Raw genomic sequence first — 24,684 nt, forward strand, 5'->3', positions numbered from 1 at the left:
TATAAACATGCAGGGTGGAAAAATGAGTAGATAACGCAAGGAGAAAATGAAGGGGGATGATAGACAGCTCAGACTCGCCACATGAACTACGAGTTGTATTGTCTGGGTTTTGCTAAGCCTGCCATAGAAAATAACAGAGAGAACATATAAGAGGGAACCACAATGCTGAATTGATTAGAGACATTCCACGCTGCCTGTAGAGAGAGAGCTGAGCCCCGCACAATGTCAGCCATCTTTGTCTGTCCTGCCAGAGGCTAAACATGGCCCTGCCCTCCCTCCTCCTGGGCCCTAAACCCAGGGAATGCTGCTCACTGCAGAGAGGCCAAAAGACTTACTAACCCACTCCTGAGAGAAAGAAATGAAACAAGAGGGAAAAAAGTGCAAGGAAGCAGAGCAAAGGAGATAGAAGGGGGGGGGGGGGGGGGGGGGATTAAGGTAGGAGGAGCAGGACCTTCTCATTTCCTCTGACTTAAAATTACAACTATCCTCCTCCTGCTTTACTGAAACCCCCAGGGTACAAGGCTACCCCCTTTATTCATTGGGGAGATATAAATCTGAGAGTCATGCTTTAGGGCTCAGCACAATGGTACCTCTCCTCCCTCCAGTGGCTCAGCCTGGCCTGTGGCATTCTTGGGCACACTCAGACAGGAGTTGGCTTATAGGAAGGACACTTCTCAAATGGTTATATATTGGGAAATATTAAATATTAAATATGATCATTTTTAAGTGTATTTCTTGTAGAATAAATCCAAAATGTTTCATTATTAATATGCATCCATCACTGTTCTAAAAGCAGCCAAGACGCGAGGCATTGTGCGAGTCAGTTAATTCTCCCTCTGACTAGCTAAAGGTGGCTGGCCCCTTGGATCCATAATGGCTGTGCAGTTTTCTTTGTGTGGCTGCATGTGTGTGCAGTCAACTCTGGAGCTGGGGCCCCTGTGTACGACCACACCACTACAAAGACTGGGGGGAGAGAGGGAAATACAGAGGGCAGACTCTCCTTGTAACAAGGAAAGGCTTTAAATTTGAAAAGAAACAAGCACTGTTCGACACACACTTAAAAGTGTGGGGTTTAATTCCATGTTTTCAACTAAGAGAGTGTGAAATCAATACAGTGCTTTTCAAGGCAAAACCAGTGACAACATTAATACCTTTCAATGTTTGGGAGAGTGTGCTGCAGCAGCAGCAAGCCCCGACTTTCTCCCACATCTGTTCACAGTGGCCTTTACAATATGGTCACTGCCTTGCAGCCCAGCCGAACTGTGACAAAACTAAGGGAGCGTTGTTACAACCTGTAACCCTCAAACCTGTAACCCCCCCACCCCCTCCCCACTGTTACATTAGAGCTTTGCTTTTAAACAAAACCAGACCCTCCCGCTCCCACACGACAGGCCCCCAGTGCACCTCGTTAACAGGAAACCTCTGTTTATTTTCTCCGCTTTTCAAACACTCTCTTCTTCCTCTGCTAACCCTGTTAGTGACCCCCCCCCCCCCTCCCCTCCCCGGTGACATCAGCAGCCAGGATCTATGACTTCCTTCAGGAGGTGGCAGCCAGAACTAAGGAAGGAAAGACAGATACCAAACACACAGACAAAGGAGACGGCAGAGAGCGAGGAAGGGAGGGAGGGGGAGGTCAAACAGACAAGAGCAGTGGCAGCAGCTCAGTGTTAGCAAGGAATGTCAAGCAGTTCAGCTAGGCTAGCAGGCTGCTGAGCTAACAGCTTAGTTAGCTAACGCCCCAGGGGCAGGGGAGGCTCGGGTATGGTAGATCAGGGCTGGTAGCGGCGTGACATTGACAGGCAGAGGCTCAAAATGGCACAGAGAGCGGATTGTGGGAGTGTTCACCTCGCCTGCCGCAAGGGGAGAGTAAGCACAACCAAAGAACAAAAGGCTGATTGTGGCATTTGGAGGCAGAGATGGGATCTGGGAGGACTAATCTGCTGCTGCGACATGATAAGATTAGAGAGGGGAGGCAGGAAGAGCTGGCTGGGAAGATCACACATACACTCTCATAAACACACACACACACACACACACAAAGATGATGGATCTGATTGGAAGGGTTTTCCACTCTGCTTTCTCACTTCCTCATTTTCCCTCTTTCTCTCCCTTATTTTCTCCCACTCTCTTAGAGACAGAGATATCTGCCAGCACACCAGCACTCAATAAGCACTTCCATCTGGACGACAGAACACACACACACAAACTCACAAACTGTATGTGTGTGAATGTAAACTGGCGAGGTACAAGAGATCTGCTGTGCTCACGCAATCTACGACATCTCAGTGACTGACAAAGGAGGTTGTTAAAAAGAAATGCCAGCATGCTGTGTGAGCAAACACACACATACAAGTGAATGCACTCTCACTCACTCATACACACACACACACAAATAACAGGCTTTCAGGATAAGCACCACTATTCTTCTCCAAACCCTGCAGTAGAGCGGGGCAGGCTGGGACTCTGTGTCAGAGGTAAGAAAAAGCACCTCTAAATCAGGCTGTCAGAGCCAGCAGCAGCAGGATTCCACTCTGCAGCCCTCCTCTCCTTATGGGCTTCACAGCGAGCACTTGGCTACTTGGAGGAAGGAAGGATAACCTGCCCCTCAAGCCTCCTTCTCTTAGGCACATATAATAACACTAAACAAATGCTGATTACAATGTTTGTGAGGAGGAGCTGTGCACAGCCTGCTTCTTCCCCGCCTGGCAACAAGAACAAATGGAGAGAGTGTGGGAGGCAGAGGGAGGCAGAGGGAGGAGGGGGACGGGTGAGGTGAGTCCCAGCTGTGGTGGTGGTGCTGGCAGGACCTTTGCGCCGTGCCTACACAGGGGTGTCTCTCTCTCTGCCTCTCTTTGGCTTGACCTGTTTGGATATTAAATCGGCGCCCTCTGCTTTGAACACACTGGGCCCATCTGTCAGCCCGGCTCCATATTGGATTGGATGAGCTTTAGCCGTTTCAAAGTGGGCAGATTTGCTCTTGTTGCTCTTTGTGTGCACGTTTGTGTGTGCGCCTTTCAACATGAGTGCCCACGCCTGCCTTAAAGCTACCCCCTTTCAAGGAATCAAGCAGACATGCATAAATCACTTTACGGCAGCCGCACTAGTCATTGTACAAATTGACGACAAACAGCAACACATCGGAGGATGTTAACAGGTTCTCCTTGTCATCCAGGCAAAAGAAGGAGGGATTGTGGCAAAAGGAAAGAAAAAGAGGAGAGGGGTTGAGTCACATGGAACACACAGATGATACTAATTAAGACTTGAGGGCTGAGGGCCACTACTGGTGGATCACACCACCAACCACAGGCACACTTTGGACACTGGAGAGTCACAAGCACCACACATGACTGACACAACTGAGGTCTAGCTGAGGTCCAACACTTTGTTTCACTCCAAGCTGATAACAAACAGGGCTAATTGCACCAGTCTTTGCTTAACCTCTCCTTTATTTCAAATGTACTTTCTCCCACTGGGACGAAAGTAAATTAATTGCAGGAATAATGAGGGGAAAAAAAGCATGATGTTGACCACAATGCCCTCCTTCTACGCAAAGAGTGGCAGTGAGAATCGAGAACACTAGCCTTGGCTGCTTGCTCCATATAATCACCAGGCTGTGTCCAACTTAAATATTTGTCTTCGCCTCCAACACACTTCTGCTGCACAGCGGTTTCAGCCAAGAAATTTAAGACGAGTTAAGTTATGGCACAGAGAGCAGCGCCGTGAAAGGCAAAAGGAGAGAGGATATAAAGAATACCTTCACTAATGATGATCATTATCTGTGGACCACAGGCACTGAGCACCAGGGACCTGACAACTTGTGTTCAATGATTTAGGCTACACACAAATACACAGGCACTTCTTTTTTTTTCTTCTTTTGAGACCACAGTCAGAAATCCTTGCAGCACTAGCAGGGTATAGACTAGAATGCAGATCCAAGTGAGACTTCAAATGCAGGCTGTGTGAGGACAGATGGAGGCGGTTAGGAGAGCTCATATCTGGGTGTTCAGATCATAATACTGACTTTATTTCCCAAGCTCTCCCTCTCAGCCAGACATACAGTCATAGCCTGCCAGAAAACATTGTCATTTCTGCCTTCAGCCTTTCATTTAGCCGCTTCAAAGCCATCCCACTTTGATACCTGGCTTCCTGTGCGTGTTAGTGTGTCTGCCAGTGTGTGTGCGTGTGTGTATATGTATGTGTGCGTGTGTGTTTGCGTATAGCCCAGGATGTTCTCGAGAGCAGAGACTTGTCTAGTCTCAAGGTAATACCCATGAGTCAGGATTCAGAGTTACACACACACACACACACACACACACACACACACACACACACACACACACACACACACACACACACACACACACACACACACACACACACACACACACACACACACACACACACACACACACACACACACACACACAAAAAGACTGAGGAATGCTGGTGTTTTTTGGACGACACAGGCTTCCTTTGTGTTGTGCAGAGTGTTTAAACGGCCTGGTGTTTTGTTTGGAAGGCCGCTTGCCTATGATCCACTGTGTTAGCTTTGCCTTGTTAGCATAGCCTGGTGAGCTAATGAGACATCTTACTAATACTGACTGGACTACTGCTGTGGAGAAAGAGAGAGGGACTGCTCACTGAGACGGCCGTGCAGAAAGGATATGAATATCAGGCTGTGTGTGTATGTGTGTGTGTGGATGTCATATTGGACGTTTGCCCAGCCGGCTAATCCGGATCCTGTGTGTGTGTATATGTATGTGTGTGCACGACTGCCAGTGGCAGCCTCCTGAGCGGGGCATGGCAGAGAAGGAAGCTGAGGGCTGATTGAGCGCTGTAATGGAAGACAGGAAATGAAGAAGGCTTGCTTAAGCCAATGCTAATCGATCTCCCCCTTGGTTTAATTCACACACAGACACACACATACACATGCAGATGTAACTTGTGTGTGTGTGCCACTTGAAAGATCAAGTGTGTGCTTTTAGAGGAATGATTGACCATTGGTTAAAAAAAAAAAAAAAAAAGGGAACAGAGTGTGTGTTTATGTGTATGTGTGAATGCTTTGGAGGTCTTCTCCATGTTAAAGCAGCTGTCAGACAAGAAGAGCGTCTACAGGGAGTGACATAGGCAGAGAAATCGAGAGGCTTCTTGTGTGTGCGTGTGTGTTTCTCTGTAGGGTCAGCACACATCAATACACAGCTAATAGGAATATTTATGATCCTTCCACACACCAAAGCTCATTTAAGCATACACACACAAACATACCGCTGTTTCTCTTTGCGAACACATACACATACACACCCATGAGGGAGAGGAGTGGCGATACACAGCTGGAGGAAAATAAGCAGAGAAGAAGAGCGCGAGCATGCAAAAACAGATCTTAAAGCTGTGTGTGAAACCGGACAGACAGCATTGCAGACAGCCTTGAAGAGCTCACATCACCATGAGCTCAACCAGTTGTGATTGTATTGTTTTGTCTGGCCACAGCCTCTGAAGATATCCATCTCTCTGTCTCTCCCCCCCGCCCACCTCTATCTCTGTGTCTGAAGGTGACCTTGCCTGTCTGTCAGTCTCTAGTGATGACACTGGCCCTATCAGTAATACATCATGTAAGCAGTGTATCAGCCAGATGCCGCACTAGCCGAGCTGTGGGTGGTCTGTCAGGCACGCTCGCTTTGTACAATATGCAAATAATCACATGCAAATTACCTACCCATGTGTGTGACGGTATATCAGCGTGGATGCAAATGCGGTAGGCTATCAGACGTGCGTGTTAACAAAAGATTTGAAGTGTTACAGACCTCTCACCAAATACAGTTACAGCTCACAAAATCAAAAAGGCTACTCGCAGCAACTGTAGGCTGAATGCTGGGGAAGAATGTGATTATAACACGTGCACACAGACACACACGCACACACCAGAAGCTTTGAGCAGCCTCCTGCTGTGCTGCAACAAGAGATGTATTGTAGACAACACAGCTGCAATAACAAGGCTGGCCCAGTGCTAGAAGGAGCTGTGCTGCATGACTCTAAGTCTAGACCGGCAGTAACAGCCACCATATTGTAACATGATTATGGATGAAGTGTCAGAAAGACACATTTCAGTCTATTGCAAACATGTTTAATTCTACCTGGAAATTAATTTAAAGTCACCATGAAACAGCATTTTCTGAACATTTTACTTCCTTAGTTCAATCATTACAAAAGTATAAACCAAATTTGGCTTCAGTTAGGAAGTCCAAAGGCATTTTTGAATTGATGGGAAAGGCCGAACTGTTCTGTGGTGATAGTATTATTGAATTTTTATGTGTTCCTCCTACGCAATTAACTCTAGAGATTTTACATTTTCTAGTGCGTAAAAAAAGGAAGGGATGTTATGCCTTTTGTTTATCTTTAATTGTCAAATGGGTGCATGGCATTGAAGGAAGAATGAGCTAATTAGGCAAAAAATGTAAATTAAGAAAATAATCTGAATTAAGCAACACAACAATGAAAGCAAACTACTGTGTTTTTAATTATCTGATTAATGTTCTGATACTAAAAACAAGTGGCGTAAGAGCAAGATAAAAGGTGAAGGAAGGTATAATTATTTAATTTAGTAAAGGTGGAAACAATGAAAAACCATGCACCTGTTCCGTATTAACTGAGCAGACATGCTGTGAACTGCCATTGCCAAGTGGAACACTTTTGCGCACACCTTACACATGGTATCGAGGTTTTAAGAACCCGCTGATAATCTCCATAATGTAATGTATCATATTTTTGTATGTAATAATAATAATGGCAACGTACCAAGACAACATTCAGCTGACAAAATATTGGATCAATAGGTGACTATTTTGTTAAGTATAACAGAAAATATCATATCTCAATTTAAAAAAAACATATCTTAAGCCTTGCAAATTAAAACTGCAGCCCCTGTCTACCCAAACTGTAACACAATAAAACACTGGCTAAATAAACAATTGCTCACTAATACGTGTGTCAAACACATTGGTTATCGTTCACACACTCACACGCACAAATAGAGCGGCCACCGAGGGAGAGCGCGAGACAAAGAGGTTGAACAACACACCAACATCTCTACTCTCTGCAGCCGAGGCACATCAAAGCCTTCTCCGCCCATTTATCTGTGTGTGTGCCTGTAAATCAAAAGGCATACTTTGAACATGCACGCACGCACGCACACATACACACGGCTTTAGCTTTGTGCAGCAGCATCCAGGGCTGGGTAGGGGAGGTAAAGGATTTTGCTGTAGACGGGGGAATTACTTGCCTCAGCTCACTCTGTCAGGGAGGAGAGGGGGATGACTGTTTACCCGCAGTGAGTGAGAGAAGGAGAGAAAGAAAGAAAAGACAGAGGGGTCAATGCGGTGTCGGGAGACGAGGCTTTCTTCTCTGCAAGTCACCTATTGCTTCGCTTTCACCCCTCACTTGCCCCTGCCACCGTCATTGAAAGGTGACACACACACACACACACACAGACACACACATCTACCTCTGTCTTTAAAAAATGGCTGTATGGTGTGTTAGATAAGAGGCCAGGTCAATGTAATTAGCTGTAACAGCATGTTCAGGTCAAGATACTATACACAGGAACAGAGGAGAAAGAAATGCACAAACAAATTAAGAAACCCACTGACACACTGACACACACACACACACACACACACACACACACACACACACACAGAGATGATCTGTGCATCCCAGTGTGACCATATGGTTTGGCGGGGACTTCCTACCCACCGCAGAGGAAGTGTCCGTTTACAGTGTACAGTTCAGTTGTCCGCCATCACATCCTGTCTCCCAGCTCTAAACGGCCATGCGAAAGCCTGCTCGGCTCAGCCCAGTCACGGCTTTGAAGTTAAATCAAGTAGAAAGGAGACACAGTTCACCATACCATGCAATCAGCATCAGCATGAGATATGGTAGGACGCACGCAACCTCAAAGCACTAGCAATATGAAGAGAGAGCTTTGTGTGCTGTAGCTTGTGTGTGAAGCTGGTCTACTTTCAGCCCGTTTGTTGGCAGATTCTCGCCTTTTTTCACCCCCAATCTATTGTGGTGGTGTGATTGACATCCACCTGTCCTTGGGTGGAGGGTGATTAGGTGTTCTTACAGCTGGCTCTTTGTAACAGAGTGGATGCTTGTAATAGATTGTGTGTGGAGAGTGATATGATAGGCTGATGATTGAATGATCCAGCAGACATTGACAAACAGTCTATGGAATACAATGGGGCGGGGTTATTGATGACTCTCTTAAACAGCGGGTATCATTGCCATGGCAGCCCATACATTATCGCCGCGTGGCCCCGCCCCGCCACGGGCCTGGACCAATGGGCAGGCAGCTGCCGAGCAAACAATCCCCAGCAGTGTTGGAATGGTTGAAGGAGAGAGGAGAATGCTAAATGTGCCACTTCATCTGGTGATTGACACAAAGCCTCTTGTTTACCGGCGCCACAGAGATTTGCATCTTTTTACCGTTGCCCCTCCCTCCCTCTCCTCTTCCCTCTCATTTCTCTTCTCCTCTGTGTCCCCCCCGCTTCACTCCCACAATCCTGCCTGTTTGTGGCGGCGCTGCATGAAGTGGATATTACCCCACCCTGCTGCTATGATATTGATCAGCCTCCTCCCTCCCTCTCCTCCTTTCTCTCTCCTCTCTTCATAGCCCACTGCATTGATTCCACCTCTCCCTCTGAGCCCGCCAGCTAGGAGTGATTACACACGCTGCTCACACACAGAGATGCAAGCACATGCACATACACACACACGCATTAGAGTCTTTGGTAGGGATGTGGGGATGTGTAGCCTTGCTTTACTTTAAAGACTATAAAGCTCGGTGGCTGCTGCACCAGCCCTTTGAAAACACTGCTTCTTTTCATTCAAGGCAACCAATGACTGCAAGCTTAGCATGACATATTACCACAATAAATGTCGTTGTTATAGCATGTAAGCATAGCACATCAGCAGGATGGTGTAAAGCCGGCTGTGCTCTGGCGGTGTTTTGTCAGGTTGATGCTAAAGATGGCTGTGGTTAGGGCTTGACAGGTGGGCTCCAGACACCTTGTGATTCTGTGCAGAACCACACAGAGCTGATACACACTCCTTATATGGACCTGTGGTGCAGCACTCCACAATAGACTAGCAGCTAGCCCTCTAAAGTCAAAGCAGTTAAATGAAACGGCACAGAGTGGGTGTCAGCGCTACATAGACAAAAGACTTTATCAAAGCGCCAAAATCAGCTGTGTGCAGTTGTAGGAGATTTGGGGTTGGGAATTTAAAAAAGCATGCCAAGGTGAGTGGAAAGCTACACTGCCTCAGTGAATTTCCACACCAAAAGCTGAGCTTGCCTGAACTGTGCCAGCAGCAGGAGCCACTGGCTCGTCTGTACACACTTGCACATTAATTAGTTAAATGCCTACCCTCTCCTGTTCACCAGATAGGATCTCTGCTGACAATAGCTGGTCGAGTGCAAAAGGTTTTGGATGGGGAGTCCTAGCTGATGAGCTAACAAGGGCAGTGTGGGCTGATGCTGCAAGAACAACCACTTATCTCTGTGTAACCTCTCTCTGGCAGCAGCAACAATCCAGCAGAGAGTCTGCAGCATCAGGCCAGAGATCCCACATATTATACACACCCTCACTGCCATTTGGCATTTAAATGGCATTTTAGTGTGGCGGAAAACAGTTTGCACCTAATTATGGCCTGTTGCTGCTGTGTCCTGAGTTAAGCGGGAGTCTCGGACAGCCATCCACACAAGAGCAGGGATGTTAAATCTACTCTCTTAAGGATAACCAATACCTCTGCCTCTAGGCTTAATGCTGAGGTGGACTGGATGTGAGTGTTGATAAAGGAGCTCTATACCATGTAAAATGTGAACAGTCTAAACAAAGACAAAGATAAGGGGGGAGAGCAAGGACAGTGGGAGTGTGATCAATAGTAGTAATCAATATTCTCCCTCTGTACCTTTCACTGTTTGAATTAGTACTTGTATTGCACTGCGATAACACCTCTTAGACAGGCTCAAAGTGACTTTATTTCAGTTGTGTGATCTGAACAAAATAAAAAGTCTTAAATTAACCTACATGAAGCACTCAATTAGCAGCTTTAAAAAGCTAAAGCCATGCTTTGACAAATAAATAACATTGTCTCATTATTGCTCAAAGTAAGCACATCTAAAGACCCCTCTGATGATCCAGCGAGGCATCTTTAGAGATGACGTTTTGGCCCACAAAAAGTACTCCAAGAGACAGTCAGCCATCTGTTAACAGCAAGCTCCATCAGTCCCCTACAGGTCCTTTCACAAGTCTACAGCTTGAAGAGTGTAAGCACAGGTTCCTCTGCGGTATATACGCCAAAGAAATGAGGTGTGTGTTTTGTGTTAATGTGTGTATCTTGGCTCAGCGGGGAGGAGAGGACGAGAGGTCACTGTCTTTACAAGGAGCACACCTAGACAGACGGGGGGGTCACCTCCTCCAACACCTCTCTCCACACCCTCCACTAGCTGACAGAGAGAGCCTCTCGCACTCATCCGCCAACTCCATTACCCACTCGGGCCACACATTAAATCATTCCATTTCACCTGGAGAGGAGGGTGAAGGTAGGAGACTGAGAGTTTTTTTTTTTTAATCTCCTGTCCTTTCTTGCAGGTGCGTGAACTGATTCGGACATGCCCACGTGCTGGGCCACCATCAGTAATGGGCCCAAATCACCCCCCCCCCCCCCCAACCCACAATGCCTTGAGGCATAAGATTCATCACAAGGACCAGACAGTAGAGGAGACGAAGAAAGGAGAAATAATGTGGAATAAGGAATGCCGTAAGATATGAAAAAAAAGCAAATGACGGGAGCCTATAAAGAGTTATTCACCCTCAAATGGGGAGGGCATTATCGCGATCTATAAATGGGCTGTTAAACTCAATAGCCCAAGGTTAGCTTGTCATGATGCTGCAGTGAAAGTCTATATGGCCGGCTGTATTAGTCCTACCATAAACACTCAGCCTGTACCATCTGTATTTAAAAAAATATATTTAAAATTCTCTGATTATTTCAATTAGCTCCAGAGCATGAAAAAGGAGGAATTAAGCAGCACGTCAGACAAAGCTCCAAACACAGATTCCCGTGCACGGCAGTAGCTTGCCTTAACAACTGTATAAGGGGTAGAGGAGAAGCCACTGGATAAAACACATGGGGATTTGACAACTGTACAAAAAAGGGACTTAGGGGAGGTCTGTATTTTCTTAATCATTTCATTAAGATAGTGCTTAGGCTAATTTAACAGTAGGCTTAATAATGCAGACTTTCCTCTCTCTGCTCTGTACACAAGTGTTAACTGCCTGCTGGAACAAAGGCAGCTCTGTTCGCAAACACAACACTGCCAAACTGTTAAGTACATTCCTATAAAGAGAAGAACAAAGAGCGTTTGAGCGTGGCGGGAGCAGAAATGAATACAGCTACTGAGGGGATAGCACAGCTCGGCCCTTTGATGCCAGGAAATGTCTTTACCATCGTGGATAGTGTTTATGTTACTTCACAGCGTACTGTTTAAGATCGAGGCAACAATAAAATCAACTGGTAGTGAAGTCTCAGTAGAGATCATGTTTGGGAGAGAATGGGGCTGAGAGGAAGGGAGATGGGGGGGTGTTGAGGTATGATATATGCTGCAAAACAGCAGATGAGTAGAAGAGATGGTAGAGAATTTAGAGGTTTGGACTCGGTGGTTTTTGGTAAGCACAACAGAGGACTTGGGGTTACACAGCGCAGGAATAATAAGGTGTGCAGTGCTTTGTGAGTGGATGCAAGTAACAAAAATGCACAAACACCTATGTGCAGGATAAATGAAGTGTGTGTGCATGTGTGGTGAGGCGTCTCCAAGCCCTCGAAGCTGTGGTTCCCTCAGTGCATGTGATCCATTGGCGGTGACAGACAGGCAAACACAATTTAGACTCGTCCATCAAAGCGCATGCAACACCAGTCGCAGCCACTGTGGGCGGAAATGTGACGCACTGGACGGAAAACACACAATCCTCCTTCTGTGTCCCAGGAAAGACTTTAAATTTGTCCTTAACTAAAAACTGGAAAACCTGTTTGTCCTGGGTTTCTACTCTTTTTTTAAGTTTAGATTTTTTTTTACCGACTACACTACGACAGATTCTTGTCTTTTTGTGTTACAGAAGGTGAGGCTGCACTCAGTCAATCTCTGGGGACATTGGTGCATTTTATGGATCAGAGGGTTTTATGAAATCAACAAAAAAAAACTCATTTTGAGTGTAAAAGCTGGAGTTGTGAGCCCTTCAAGTCTCCCATTCGTTGGTTATGGAGCAGCTCCAGTGTCTAAATCTTGATGACATGACTGATATGACTCCTGTTTCCTTGGTTTCTAGGTTTAGGAGAGGGTTTTCTTGTTCAAATATACTGACTGGACTGTGTTGTGCTAGAGAAATGGCATATGAACAGAGCGATATTCCCCTTTCATGATCAAAGCACGAGCATATGTGAGCCAGTTGTGTTGCATTAGATCAACAAGCATTCAGAGATGGAGAATAGATAAAGCTAGCAGTGAGTCAAGCTCTAGCACATGTACAAAATGTCAAGAGGGTCTGTATGAGATTTCAGTGCTGCTGCAGGGGAGCCGCTGGAGATGGCAGCCTGTGGTGATGTTGCTGTTGTTTTAAGGGCTGTGTGAGGCAGCGGGGTCCAAGGTACAAAGTGTAGACATTCCTCAGACCTCACAGCAATCCCTGAAATTTCCTCCTCTCGTGTCTGCTCCTCTCTCTGACCGATGCCCTTCTTCCCTTCTTCCCTTCCTCCCTTCCTCCCTTCCTCCCTCTGCTCTCTCTACTGGCAAGAATTAATTTGCACCATGTGTTCTTTAACGGAGAAAGGGAAAAAGAGGAGGGAAAAAAATAGGGCCCTAGTGGAAGCGTGTGAACCTGATACCACTGTAAATCTCCACTTCCACAGCGTTACCCCTCTTGCCCCTCCTCCTCCTCCTCCTCCTCCTCCTCTCCTGTTCTCTCTCATTCTTTTTTTATTGGCATGTCACACATTGGACAAGCTGGAAATTACACTGAGCCAAGCTGAGAACCAGCGGCGAGGCACGCCAGATACCCACTTAAGCTGAGAGAGCCGGGGAAAAAGTGGAGGGTGGAAAGGAGAAAAATAAGGGGACAGGAGGGAAGTGGAAATGCAAAGTGGGAGAGTACGAGGAGGTGGGTTAAAATTAGCCGCCCATTTTCAGAGCAGAGGCCAATCCAATTAAAGCTTGACCAATCCACGCAAATGTGTTTAGTGTCTGGTTACTACACTCAGCGCTGGGTGGCCAGGCAGAGACAAGAGATTCTCTTCTAAATACAATACTCACTTCAGCTACTAACAGATTCTACCTGAGATACTTACAGCTGAAAATGATGAGCAAAGAAAAAATGGGGGCTCAATTGACAATTCTATGGCATCTACTGTGGATACTATCAAGCCCCAGTGATTGTGAACATTAGCTTACTTCAAAAGGACCCTTCACCCTCTAATTTAGAGTCAACCCCCTATGGAGGAGTCGACTGTTTTCATTTCAAACAGGAAGACCTGGTCAGGTAATTAAATAGGCCCTGTCATTATTTTCACATGTAACGACCAGGTTGGGAGTCTATTTTTTTCGAGAGAGTCAAATCAACCTGCCTTTCTTGGCGTCTTTGCTACATTTGTTTTCCCACTTTCTCATCAAAGCTGGTGCCAAAGAAGATAGCACTGACTGTTTGCTCTTCTTGCTTTAAAAGATTAAAAGTAGTGCTCCACCGCCGAGCACTGTGCATTTGCTTCAGATGTTAGTGAAGACATCAGAGGAGACATTTCCACTTGTGATGTGCCAGAAAAAAGAAAAAAGAAAAGAGTCTGAGGAGCCGCTGAATATTTCAACAACTCAGCAACAAGGGGCAAAATTAGCACTTGGATATATATGCAAGGCCCAAATGTCATCTGTCACTGAAAAATTATGTGACAAATCTGCATGCATCTGTTTGTGTGTACGAGAGATGCAGCCAAGCCAGTGAAAGTAAACTCAACTAATGAAACTCCAAGGGGGAAGGAGTGGGCAAAAGGCTTCTCTGCTGAATAATTTAGCAGTGGTGGGTCAAAGAGGTGGCTATTGATTGAGCTTTTAAAGAGTCCTATGAAAATGCTATGGCCGCTGGCCTGGCCCTTCAGCCCGACCAACCCCCACTGTCCTGGCTGCACCCTCTCCATCTGGGAAGGTAATCACCACTCATAAAAACACACACAAAACCCCATTTTGATTTCAGCCTGTCTCTACTTCCCTCCCATCTTCTATCCTAGAGAAAGAGATCATCCTATTGGCTGAACAACTAGTTTCCATAGCAGCATTTAGCTAATGCACAGGGAGGGCAGTGAGGGTGAGAGAAAAAAGTATTATCTGTCCAAAAAGATGAAAAGAGGGGGATACGAGGGAGAGTAGAAGCGAGAAGCCAAGGGGAGGGTTGGGTAGGTTTGGTTTTATACCCACGAGCAGAGCTGAATACAGCCTCCTGCACTCGCTGAGTCTGAACTGTGTTGTTATCTCAGCCTTGCCATTTGTATTGCTGTATTTATTCATCGCTGCGCCCGTGTGGACAATCAATCTAACCTGCCTCCCCAAAGAGAGACAGAGCTGTGTAGCTGTCGAAGAGATGCGTGCCTGTCTCCATCTGATTTGAGAAATGCACAGAGCTTGCAAACTGACACCAGAGAAGGACTACACTTGTCAGTCTTGCACATTGCGTCTGCTTAAGAACATGCTTGCACAGAAACAGCAGCTGCAGCGAGTGACCCAAACACCTCCACTAAATGACCTAATGTTACTACAAAGAACAGCATTAATGGCTTCACCTCAATGAAATTTCAAGCGTGCAGAGACAGAGGAGAAGGGAGGGAATGGGAGGGGAGGGCAGGATTGGTGGGGTGCATACCTCCTCATAGAGGAGCATTAATCAAAACGGTCATAATGGGGAAAGTCACCTGATACCGCCAAAGCAGCAGTAAAATATCCTTTGCTCACAGGATCTAGTCACAGCCAACTGTGAGGGGAAGAGGGGGGGAGGGGTATTTGTCAAATAAAGAAAGGTAATCTGGGCAGAATTAGTTTGTTCAAATCAAAGACGTTATTCCACTTCATGTGTTAACCTGCTCCTCCACCCTACCACAGTTAAGACGTATAATGTCAGCAACAATATCTGGTCTGTTTTCCTTTTGTAGGTAAGTGACAATGAATGGCCATTCAGCGTTTAGCTGTTGTGCTGTGGTTCTATTGCTTTAAGGCTGCTACTCAATGGGGAACATTACAGGCAGAATGCTTCAATCAAACAGCTTGCAGCAGGCTCGGCTGGTCGGCCATGTCTATAGACGCCGAGATGCCCTTGTCAAAGCTGCTTCCTCACAGAGAGCACAGAGACAAGCAGACACTTAAGACGGCCCCGCACACAATTGTGAAAGGCTGCATCTCCACATGTTCATGTCTGTGAAATGTACCAGCTCGCTTACAGCAGCTGAGTGGACCAGGGAATGAAAGGGAGAACTGAGCATCACACACACACACGCGCGTACACACACATACAAAATTGCCCCTAATGAGGGTAGCGCCCCTCTCTCAAGAGATGGCAGCGGCTGCTGCTCCACTCGATAAATATTAACAAGAAGTACGACTGATGGCGGTGCTCACTGATCCATAATTGCATTTCAAAATGTTCGATGGGGGTGGGGTGGAGGGTGGTCGCGAAGGGAGAAACGGGAAAGATAAAAAGAGGGAACTCAGTCTTCTAGGCAGCGACAAGAGACAACTGATGCCTGTCTAGTCAACCTCCTACCATCATCTCGATGGCTCAGCACCAATGAGACTTTTTGGTGAAAGAAACACGCAGGTTCTGCATTACAGTCTTCCTTTCATGGACTCACTGCTGCATGCGTCACAGGGCACTTTGACACTGCAGCTTTACATAAAGGGAGAAATCTGAGGAAGGATCAGAGGGGGTGGCAGGGAACCCCACTTACCAATACCACATTAACTGATTTTTTTTCCTCCATGGATCAGAGTACGCGCAGACAAGCTAGCCGCAAGCTAATTAGCTAGTGGATCACATTGTTAAGCTAATTCTCAGCATTTTGGATTCCATTAGGACTGTACTCAGTCCATCGACAACCTAATAACTGCTCATGTTAAGCATGCGTATTTATGCACATATATTTGCATCTTTATCAAACATTTTTAATTATGCGCTTTGAATAGATGGCATTTTCCAAGGCTGTATGATAAGCACCAGCTAAAACCACCAGGAAAGAGTGTGAGATACAATCAAAGTGTGTGTGTGTGTGTGCGCGTGTGTGAATGTGTGCGTGTGGTGAGCTGTGCACACGCTGTTTACATTACAACCAGGAAAACTATGCCGTTGTACCCGTCCAACACAAACATGCATTTGAACACACACACACACACACACACACACACACACACACACACACACACACACACACACACACACACACACACACACACACACACACAGTTAACTGTTTACACACTGAGACCTATAGATGTTCATAAGAAATAAATACATTTTCATAAGTTTTATCATTTGAACTGTATGGGATTTCAATACTGGAAATAATTCTGCCATGTTGCAATGTTTAGTAAAAATGCATAAACTATATAACTAATTGCAGTTTTATCATTCATTTTCAAGCTATCTGCTAATTAAGTATTTTGGCTTTGCCATCAATGATTTCAATCAGTTTCAAAAGATAAAAAGAGGTGATATCTTTTCACAAACATATCAATAGTTCACCCGTCACTAAGAGAGAACATGTCAAACACTTTCTAAATGTAACGTGTACATGGCTGGGTGAGCATGCAATGAAGTTACAGGAAAAATTAGGAAAACTTTTAATGGTAGCTAAAAATAAATGTTAACAGATAACTGCAGAGCTGACACTAATTTTCAAAGATAATTTAATACTATTGTCATTTGACAACTCCCACTTAAAGAGTAAATATGAGCTAACGAGTACAGTATGACAAAAATCACAGCTAGTTGGGAATCATTACTATGATATGAGCGATCAGGAGGCCCCTGATTTTTTTCTTAGCATCAGTTAAAACTATTTACTGTGTGTGTCCTTACTGATTTGTCACCCAGAGGAGGATGCACAACCACTAACATGCCAAACACTAATCAATAGGAGCTAAGGTTTATAGGCAATTTGTTTTCCTTTCCAGGTACACCTTTTGTTTTAACACATCTCATCAATTAGATTGACACATCAATTACTTTCAATAACGCACACGTGTACAGTGTGCGTCTGTGGACATGTCATTTGACGGTTCTGGAAGCCTGAACAAACAAACACACACTGTCACAGCATGTTTTCAGTGGACCTATGTGTGAATGCTAAACGTATCACATATACTTGCACACATCTCACAGTGCAAACAGAGCATGCTCAACCTTGAGATGACCACAACGTTACACTGTGTTTTTTAAACTGATGCCAACATGAGGGGCACAAAATCACAACCAATGGATACAGTACAAAACACACACATAAACACAGTATACTGGTTATACAACAAAGAAAATCCCTCATCCTTTTAAGCTGATCAGGCCTGCAACATATGAGCTGGACTTCTGGCAAGATAATCGCATTGTACATGGCATCTAATTAAATGTCCAGGAGTAGATATGCGAGTGTGTGTGTGTGGCTAACAGTGACGGAGAGACTGCGTGTGGGTGTGTGTTGGCGTACTGTGCTTCTAAATCCTGTGTTCCCGGAGGGAGAAACGCTGCAATCACTCCATTAGCGAAAGAGGGAGGGAGACGGGGATGCTGGGAGAAAGCAGAGGGAGTAAGAGACAAGGGATGTGGGGAAGGAAGGGAAGGAGGGAGGGAGGGAGGATGGAACACAGCTGACTTGGCCAATAACAGCAAATGAGGTTAGATACAAGCAGAGAGGGAGGTAGGGGGGTCAATGAGCGTCGAGGACATGGACACAATGACTAGAACATGAGATGGGAGGAGGGAAGGAGGGAGGTGAGTGACAGCAGATCGAGGGGTGGGGATGAGGGGGGAATGAAGTGCAAAAACAGACAGATGAGAGAGTGAGAGGGTGAGAAATGGAGACAGAGGAGACAACCGAGGTAAGACAGCAGGATGGATTGCTGAAGCCAGGGTCAATGGGCAGATATGGCTGCAGATTGTTCAGTATTGTCTTAGGTTCTCCTCACGTAGGTATGTGTGCGCATGTGTAGTGGCGAACCAGATAAACAGGTACACACACAGCTCATGCAACTTATATAATAATCATGCAGAATATAAACATAATGACAAACATGCACATATATACACACACAACTGCAGGCTCACTGCATTACTCTCATCAAATATAGATTGTAAACACATTACAAGGTCATGGCACCAGGTGTAAACTGAAACTAACCCTTGTGGGATTGTTGGCCCTTAAATTGACCTAACTGATCAAATCAGATTGAATAAAAGACTGTTACTGTGAAATACATCTTAATACACGTTCTTTTCGACTGGTTTTGTGTGTATTTGCAGTGACAGCTGCAATTTTAGACCCTAATTCACTTAAATTCACATTTTGCGTTGTTTCGTTCTACAATTTCATTCCTCTTGTGGTGCCATTGTTTTACTGCTTCAAATTCTTATCTTGCCTTGTAAGTTTTGTAAATAATTTAGCCAACTTTTTTTCTGAAAATTGACTAACTACTTACTAACTTACTATTGTTATTACATTTTTCCCTTTTTCCAAAAACCTAAACATGGACTGGGAAGGGAATTAATAATAAAGCGGCTACATTTCAGTGTCTTGCTTCCACTCCTCATTTTGTTTAATACCTCTAACGGTTAAAATGGCCTCCTACTGGTCACCTCTGTATCTAGGCAGACATTTTAGGAGGAAAGGCAGGAGACTGAAATCTATATGGCTGGATCAATAAGTCACAGAGGTTACAGTGGGCACCATAGCTGCCACTGTTGAGTAAACAAAACTACAGAGAATGATTGTCCAAAACGACCCCAATAATGCTGCTGAATGGATTTTGTTTTGCATGTATTATTGCTGAATGACTGTGTGTGTGTGTGTGTGTGTGTGTGTGTGTGTGTGTGTGTGTGTGTGTGTGTGTGTGTGTGTGTGTACAGAAGCAAAAAGAAAGCACACATAATATCTCAGAATCGTCACAATGCAGAGCAGAGGTATAGAGAGAAAAGATATAAAGACACTGAGAGGCGGGATTCAATCCTTGCTCTTCCCCACGCAGGAGAGATTGATGGCTGCATTCAGGATTTCTACACATCACTAATTGGATTCACAGGTCATTAGATAAAGTACACGAGTGAGACTGTTACAGCCTAAAGACTGAGGGAGGAGAGAGACACAGGAATAAGGAGAAGGGTGCGAGAGGGGCAATATTGATGAGGTTGTTTGGTTCAGGACCAATGAAATTTCCTCCCCCTCTGCTGCGCCTCCAAAGCCCCGTTCCCCCACACAGAGGGGGGTTGATCGATAATTTGTGCAGCAAGAAAAAGTGGGGGTTGGAGAAAGAGGCAGGGAGGGACGAGAGGATAGGAAATAAAGAGAATGACGTCTAATACATGGTTCGCTTACATGGATCTCAAGTTGCCTGTTGTCTCTCCTTTTCAATATATTGTGGCAAGAGAAGGAAATGAGATTACACCGACCATTATGTCCCACAAAAGAGCAGAATGAGCGGATGAACATTTTTTTTTCTCCCAACAGCACAAGGCTATGCCCCAGTTTTGAGAGCAGGGTGACGGGGTACATTCGAGGTTGGCCAGCTAGACGGTAGTTTATACCAACGTGTGCAATTACAACCTAAATCAGCTATCATCCTAAAAGAGGATTTTGTTCTGGTCTAGTAAATAGAGATTATGAGTTTTCAACGTAGCCAGCATAGTGCCAATCTTTTGTGATTTGTAGAGCGGCGACAAAGTGAGCTCATTGAAAAACACTATTTGTTTAGAGAGCCAGCGGGGCTTGTTGTTTTAACATAGGAGGACAAGGGTACAGTCTGCTCAAACACATACAGGCATGCAGATGGCTGTTCATTAATTACAGATGGATGGGGTGGGGGTGGGGGGGTGGGGTGTAACAGAGAGCGAGAGACAGAGAGAGGAAGAGAGGGTGCGAGAAAAGAGAGAGAGGGGTCAGCTAATGGAGCCAGTCTTCTCTCGCGTGCTCTCTCGCTCTCTCTCTCTCTCTCTCTCCCTGGACAATTACCTCTATCTGCCCCAGACCTCTTCTGGCGCTCTTAATCAAGGTGCAGGTGCGTGGGTTTTTGTAGTGTGTGTGCGCATGTGCGTGCACAAGGAGGGGTTCCTGCCGTCCTCAGCACTCTCTAGCAGCAATCCGATTAAAGCCCTGCTGCTGTGGGGCCTGACTGTCCTCCCCTCTGCAAGGCCTGCATCTCACCTTAAAACCCCTTTTACACACAACAACTGTCCTTCACACACTGAAGTATTCACACCAGAAACAACACACTTATCTCAAATGCATACACACACACTTACATATATATACACACACATATATATATATATACACACACACACTATTCCACCTTTTCCAAAAGTGATGTGTGTGTGGCCTCTGAGCTGACCTCCCATCATCACCCTGGCTGTTGGCAGCCATTACTTTGGCCCCCTGGGGCCTGGCCGCCCCTCACCAAGCCCTCTGCGTGCTCTACTTAGACAACCAATCTGTTAACAGGCAGGCCATGCTTGCTCCAGCAGGGTTAGATGCTGCTTCATTTGGCAACACAGACCCATCAACTACATATTCCAGTAATCTTTGCACATTAAATGGCAGTCACATTATTACAGTCCTGTACTGAAACGTGTTCTGCTCTCCATTCATGAGCAGTTGGAAACAACACAAAGGACCAATTAAAAACAATCACTTTCAGTTGCATAATCGATTTCAGAATCCTAACTTTGACTGGAACATTTTCCCAGCCAAAAGAAACATTTGTTTGGGTGCATTGAAAACTCCAACATGGAGGCAAACATTATTACTCGGCATGTAAAAATACCCAATTTGACAATACAGCACTTCCAGATTATTTATTGGTTTAAAAAAAAACAAAAAAACAACAGTATGGCTTTCAGGTAGCTTAGAGGCGTTCATGATTTCTAGAATCGTGTCATTATAGTCGACTACAGTGGAGCAAACTAGCCGCACATCTTCAACCACAATGTCACATCCTTTTTCATCAACATGAACAAAGACAAATCTGTTGGGTGAACTCAAATGCGGCTTCCCCTTTAGCAAACATAGAGAATGCAGTGTGGGAAAATCAATTGCGTGTGTGATACATTTTAGGTGTCCCATTGCAGAGAAAACAAGCACCACTTCACTAAACTGACCGAGCCTGATGAATCAGCCATTCTCAGGAGCAAATTAAAAACTCATTTCTTTCTTTATTCAGCAAAAGAGGCAATTTGGCCACATTAGGTTGCAAAAAATCAATTGAAAACTGGTGAAGGTCTCCTTCATTAAATCAATTAAGTGCATCGACAAACATCTTTATTTCCATTACAAGCATTATTACACTGCCAGTGGATCGCAAAGGTGGTTAATATTCAAGCCTGATTCTCAGAACGATTTATATACTTTAAAAACAAACCTCAGGATATAAACTGATTCTAGGTCGTACGATTTGCATTCAGTTCTTATCAGAATTCCACGGTATAACAGATATGTGCAACATTGCACCTATATCTCTTGATTATGGTTCACACACACACACCACCATAGCCCTGATTTCTTCTAGTATTTTTTCTCACTAGAACAACAATGGTTTGTTTTCCAGCTGGGGACATGGGATGGGTGGGTGGTATTAGAGGTAAACCTCAGGCCAGTGTGAGGACACAGGGACATAAAACAGGAAAGACAGGAAGTGAAAATGTACTCACCAGCTTGAAATCCTGAATGCTACAAATGAAATAGGGAGTGTTGGGCCGCCGACTTTCAATGTACACACAATCTGCAAGTGAGAAAGAAAGGGAAAAATGTGAGTTTTGAAAGAAGATGTTCACACTTCCCAAAGCTTTCATGTTTTTATGCAGCCAGACTCAGTAATATATTATTTTGCGTGCTGTTACCTCTGCTGAAAAGACATTTTTTCTCCTTGAGTCAAATTCAATTGGAATGCGAGTAATAGGATTAAGGACTTTTGGAGCGCTACAAGGTTGCCTTTCCAAAGCAAACATTACGCCCAAGGGGAATTATGTTATTGTTCCACTCCATTTATACACCAGTGAGCAATACTGGCTTTAACCCCATTCCACCCCCCAGTCATCACTGTAACTCATTCCTACAAAATGACAACTTCTGTCACTGCACCTCTATATACGTCCAGTTAGCTTTGAGTTAGCATAGCGGTGAAACAAAAAACACATAAATACACCTTCTCTCCTCTCATTCATGTTTTAAAATGTTGCCAGATTACATAACCCTCACAAGTGTTAAGAGCAGCCCTCTCACATTGTGTGTGAAGAGGTGGCCCTGGCCCGGCTGTGCCTGTTAAATTGAATGTGACTGGTGGTATGGCCAGGTCGTGAACCCTCATCTCCTTAACAAAAACATTCACGCTGCAGAGGACAAAAACACACAGCCACTTCTGTGGAGACGAAGAGGAGGAAGAGGCGGGGTACATGGCTAATGGTTACTGCTAAGCCTGGCACAGTAGTTTCCAGAAACAGCTAAGGGTTAGAATTATCATAGGAAAAGAGATTTGAATTCACAAAAGTCAAATTAGCATAATAGTCTCCCATTCACCTTTAGCTGAAACACAAAAGCAGGAGTGTGATCAAACTGAGCAAAAAAAAAATGTTTATTGCGGTTTAAATAATAACCTGTAAAAAGACAGTTCTTTGCTTGCTCAACAGGCAAAGCAATCAAAATCCACTGACACTTAATTGATTGAAGAATAGATCACACACTCTGAAAATTGACCTTCAACTCAGATGGAAGCAATGTAACAAGGTATTTGACTACTCCCAGGGCTGGTTTTGCTACCATTTGGTGCAATGGAGCGGAGCGCTGTTGCTAACGCATACACAAGGCCATGGCAACGGACAATATCTTTCAGCTTTGATTTTTTTTTGGTTTGTTTATAAAGCTACTGTAGGTAGTTGCACTGACAACACAAAGTGCTGGTGCTCATTTCACCAAAACACATGCTGAGCAGTTCCTTGCAGAAGGAATGAGCCACACTTTCCCTAACAAAAGATGTGCAGTTCGCCTTTTTTCAGTGACTGACAGTGCCATCATCTGTTATTTATTTGTTTGTGTCAACAGAGTTATCGATTTGGCTGTGGTTTATCTTACCGCTTGCAGAGGAAAGGAGGGGTGGCAAAGATATTAAATGGCTCTGACACCCAAGATACCATTTGTAGAGGGGCTGGTGTGTTCGAGTGCTCCTGTGACATCATGGGCTTTGTTTTTTGATACGGTGTGTGTGTGTGTGTGTGTGTAACCCCAGGGTGGGCTTGTTATCTGCTGTGGGCTGAATGAGCTGTTCTAAGGGGAGGGGGGTTTATCGCCCTCGCTGGCTCTGAGTGGCGCATTATATCTCTCTCTCACTACTGCCCTCTTCTCGCTTTTCCCCTCTGCCTCCTTTTCTCCCTCCTCTACACCATCCCTGGAAGTCATTTACAAGATAACATGAATGAAAATATCCATCAGTGCTATTGTGTGATCTGTGAGCAACACAGTGTGTGTGTGTGTGTGTGTGTGTGTTGAGAGAGGCAGAGAGAAGTGGGTAGAGGAGGAGGAGGGCAGTAGGAGGGAGGGAGTGGGGGGAGGGCCGAGAACAAAAGAGACTAATCTGAATGAGATGACATGTTTCGGAGAAGTCAAATCGGGGGAATTAGGGTTTAGTGTCCCTTCACCTCGTCGGCACATTCATTTAGAGAGGCCAGATCTCCGTGTCTACACCCCAGAGCACATCAACAGGCATAAAGAACAGACAGCGAGAGTGAAAAAGATAGGTGGTGGAAAAAAGAAAAAAAGAGACAGGGATCTAGTTTAATCATTCACAGACAGCAAGTGAGTCTATTCTTCGAACGTCAAAAGCACATTTTGAATTCATCCTGGGCACTAAAAGTCTACTACCTCAAGGGCATTTCTCTGAAAGCGACTATAACACGAATCTCAATGAATGTGAAAGTTAAAACCGAGTTAACGCTTTTGAATGAAAAGGAGGCAACGGAGCTCAGGGAGGTTGGGCGGGGTGGGGGTGGGGGGGCTCGTCAAAGGGGGCCACATGGTTCCTCCAGGGTCTGCCTGGCTTGTTAAACATTCCTGCCATTTTGTGCATTTGGAAGTGGGTCTCCTCGCTCAAGTGGAGAGGTGGAAAGAGAAGCGACGAGAGGTTTAGCTGTGGTGGGGGCCTATGTGGGGGGATGGGCAGTCTTTTTTTTAAAGGGTTGAAGTGTGTGCTCGTTGGATGGATGTAGTCTTCACTGTAGGAGGGAGAGCCACAGCCAGGCCTTTGTAGCAGAGTGCTCTCACTCCCTCGGCAGCCGTAAGTTCAGCTTCTTCTGCTCTCCTCCACCCTACAATCCACTGACGACCGCCACACCAACCAGACAGATAGAG

General features: G+C 45.3%; 1 protein-coding gene across 1 annotated transcript in view; it reads right to left on the minus strand.

Annotated features, from left to right (window-relative positions):
• The window catches only part of rerea (arginine-glutamic acid dipeptide (RE) repeats a), an 88,901-nt gene that overhangs the window by 41,072 nt on the left and 23,145 nt on the right, over positions 1-24,684 (minus strand). The window contains exon 3 of the mRNA XM_070910242.1: positions 21,996-22,066. Coding sequence (XP_070766343.1) covers positions 21,996-22,066 — 71 coding nt within the window. The remainder of the gene's footprint in view (positions 1-21,995; positions 22,067-24,684) is intronic.

The sequence above is a fragment of the Enoplosus armatus genome, chromosome 8 (genome assembly GCF_043641665.1).
Source record: "Enoplosus armatus isolate fEnoArm2 chromosome 8, fEnoArm2.hap1, whole genome shotgun sequence".
Lineage (NCBI taxonomy): Eukaryota > Metazoa > Chordata > Actinopteri > Centrarchiformes > Enoplosidae > Enoplosus > Enoplosus armatus.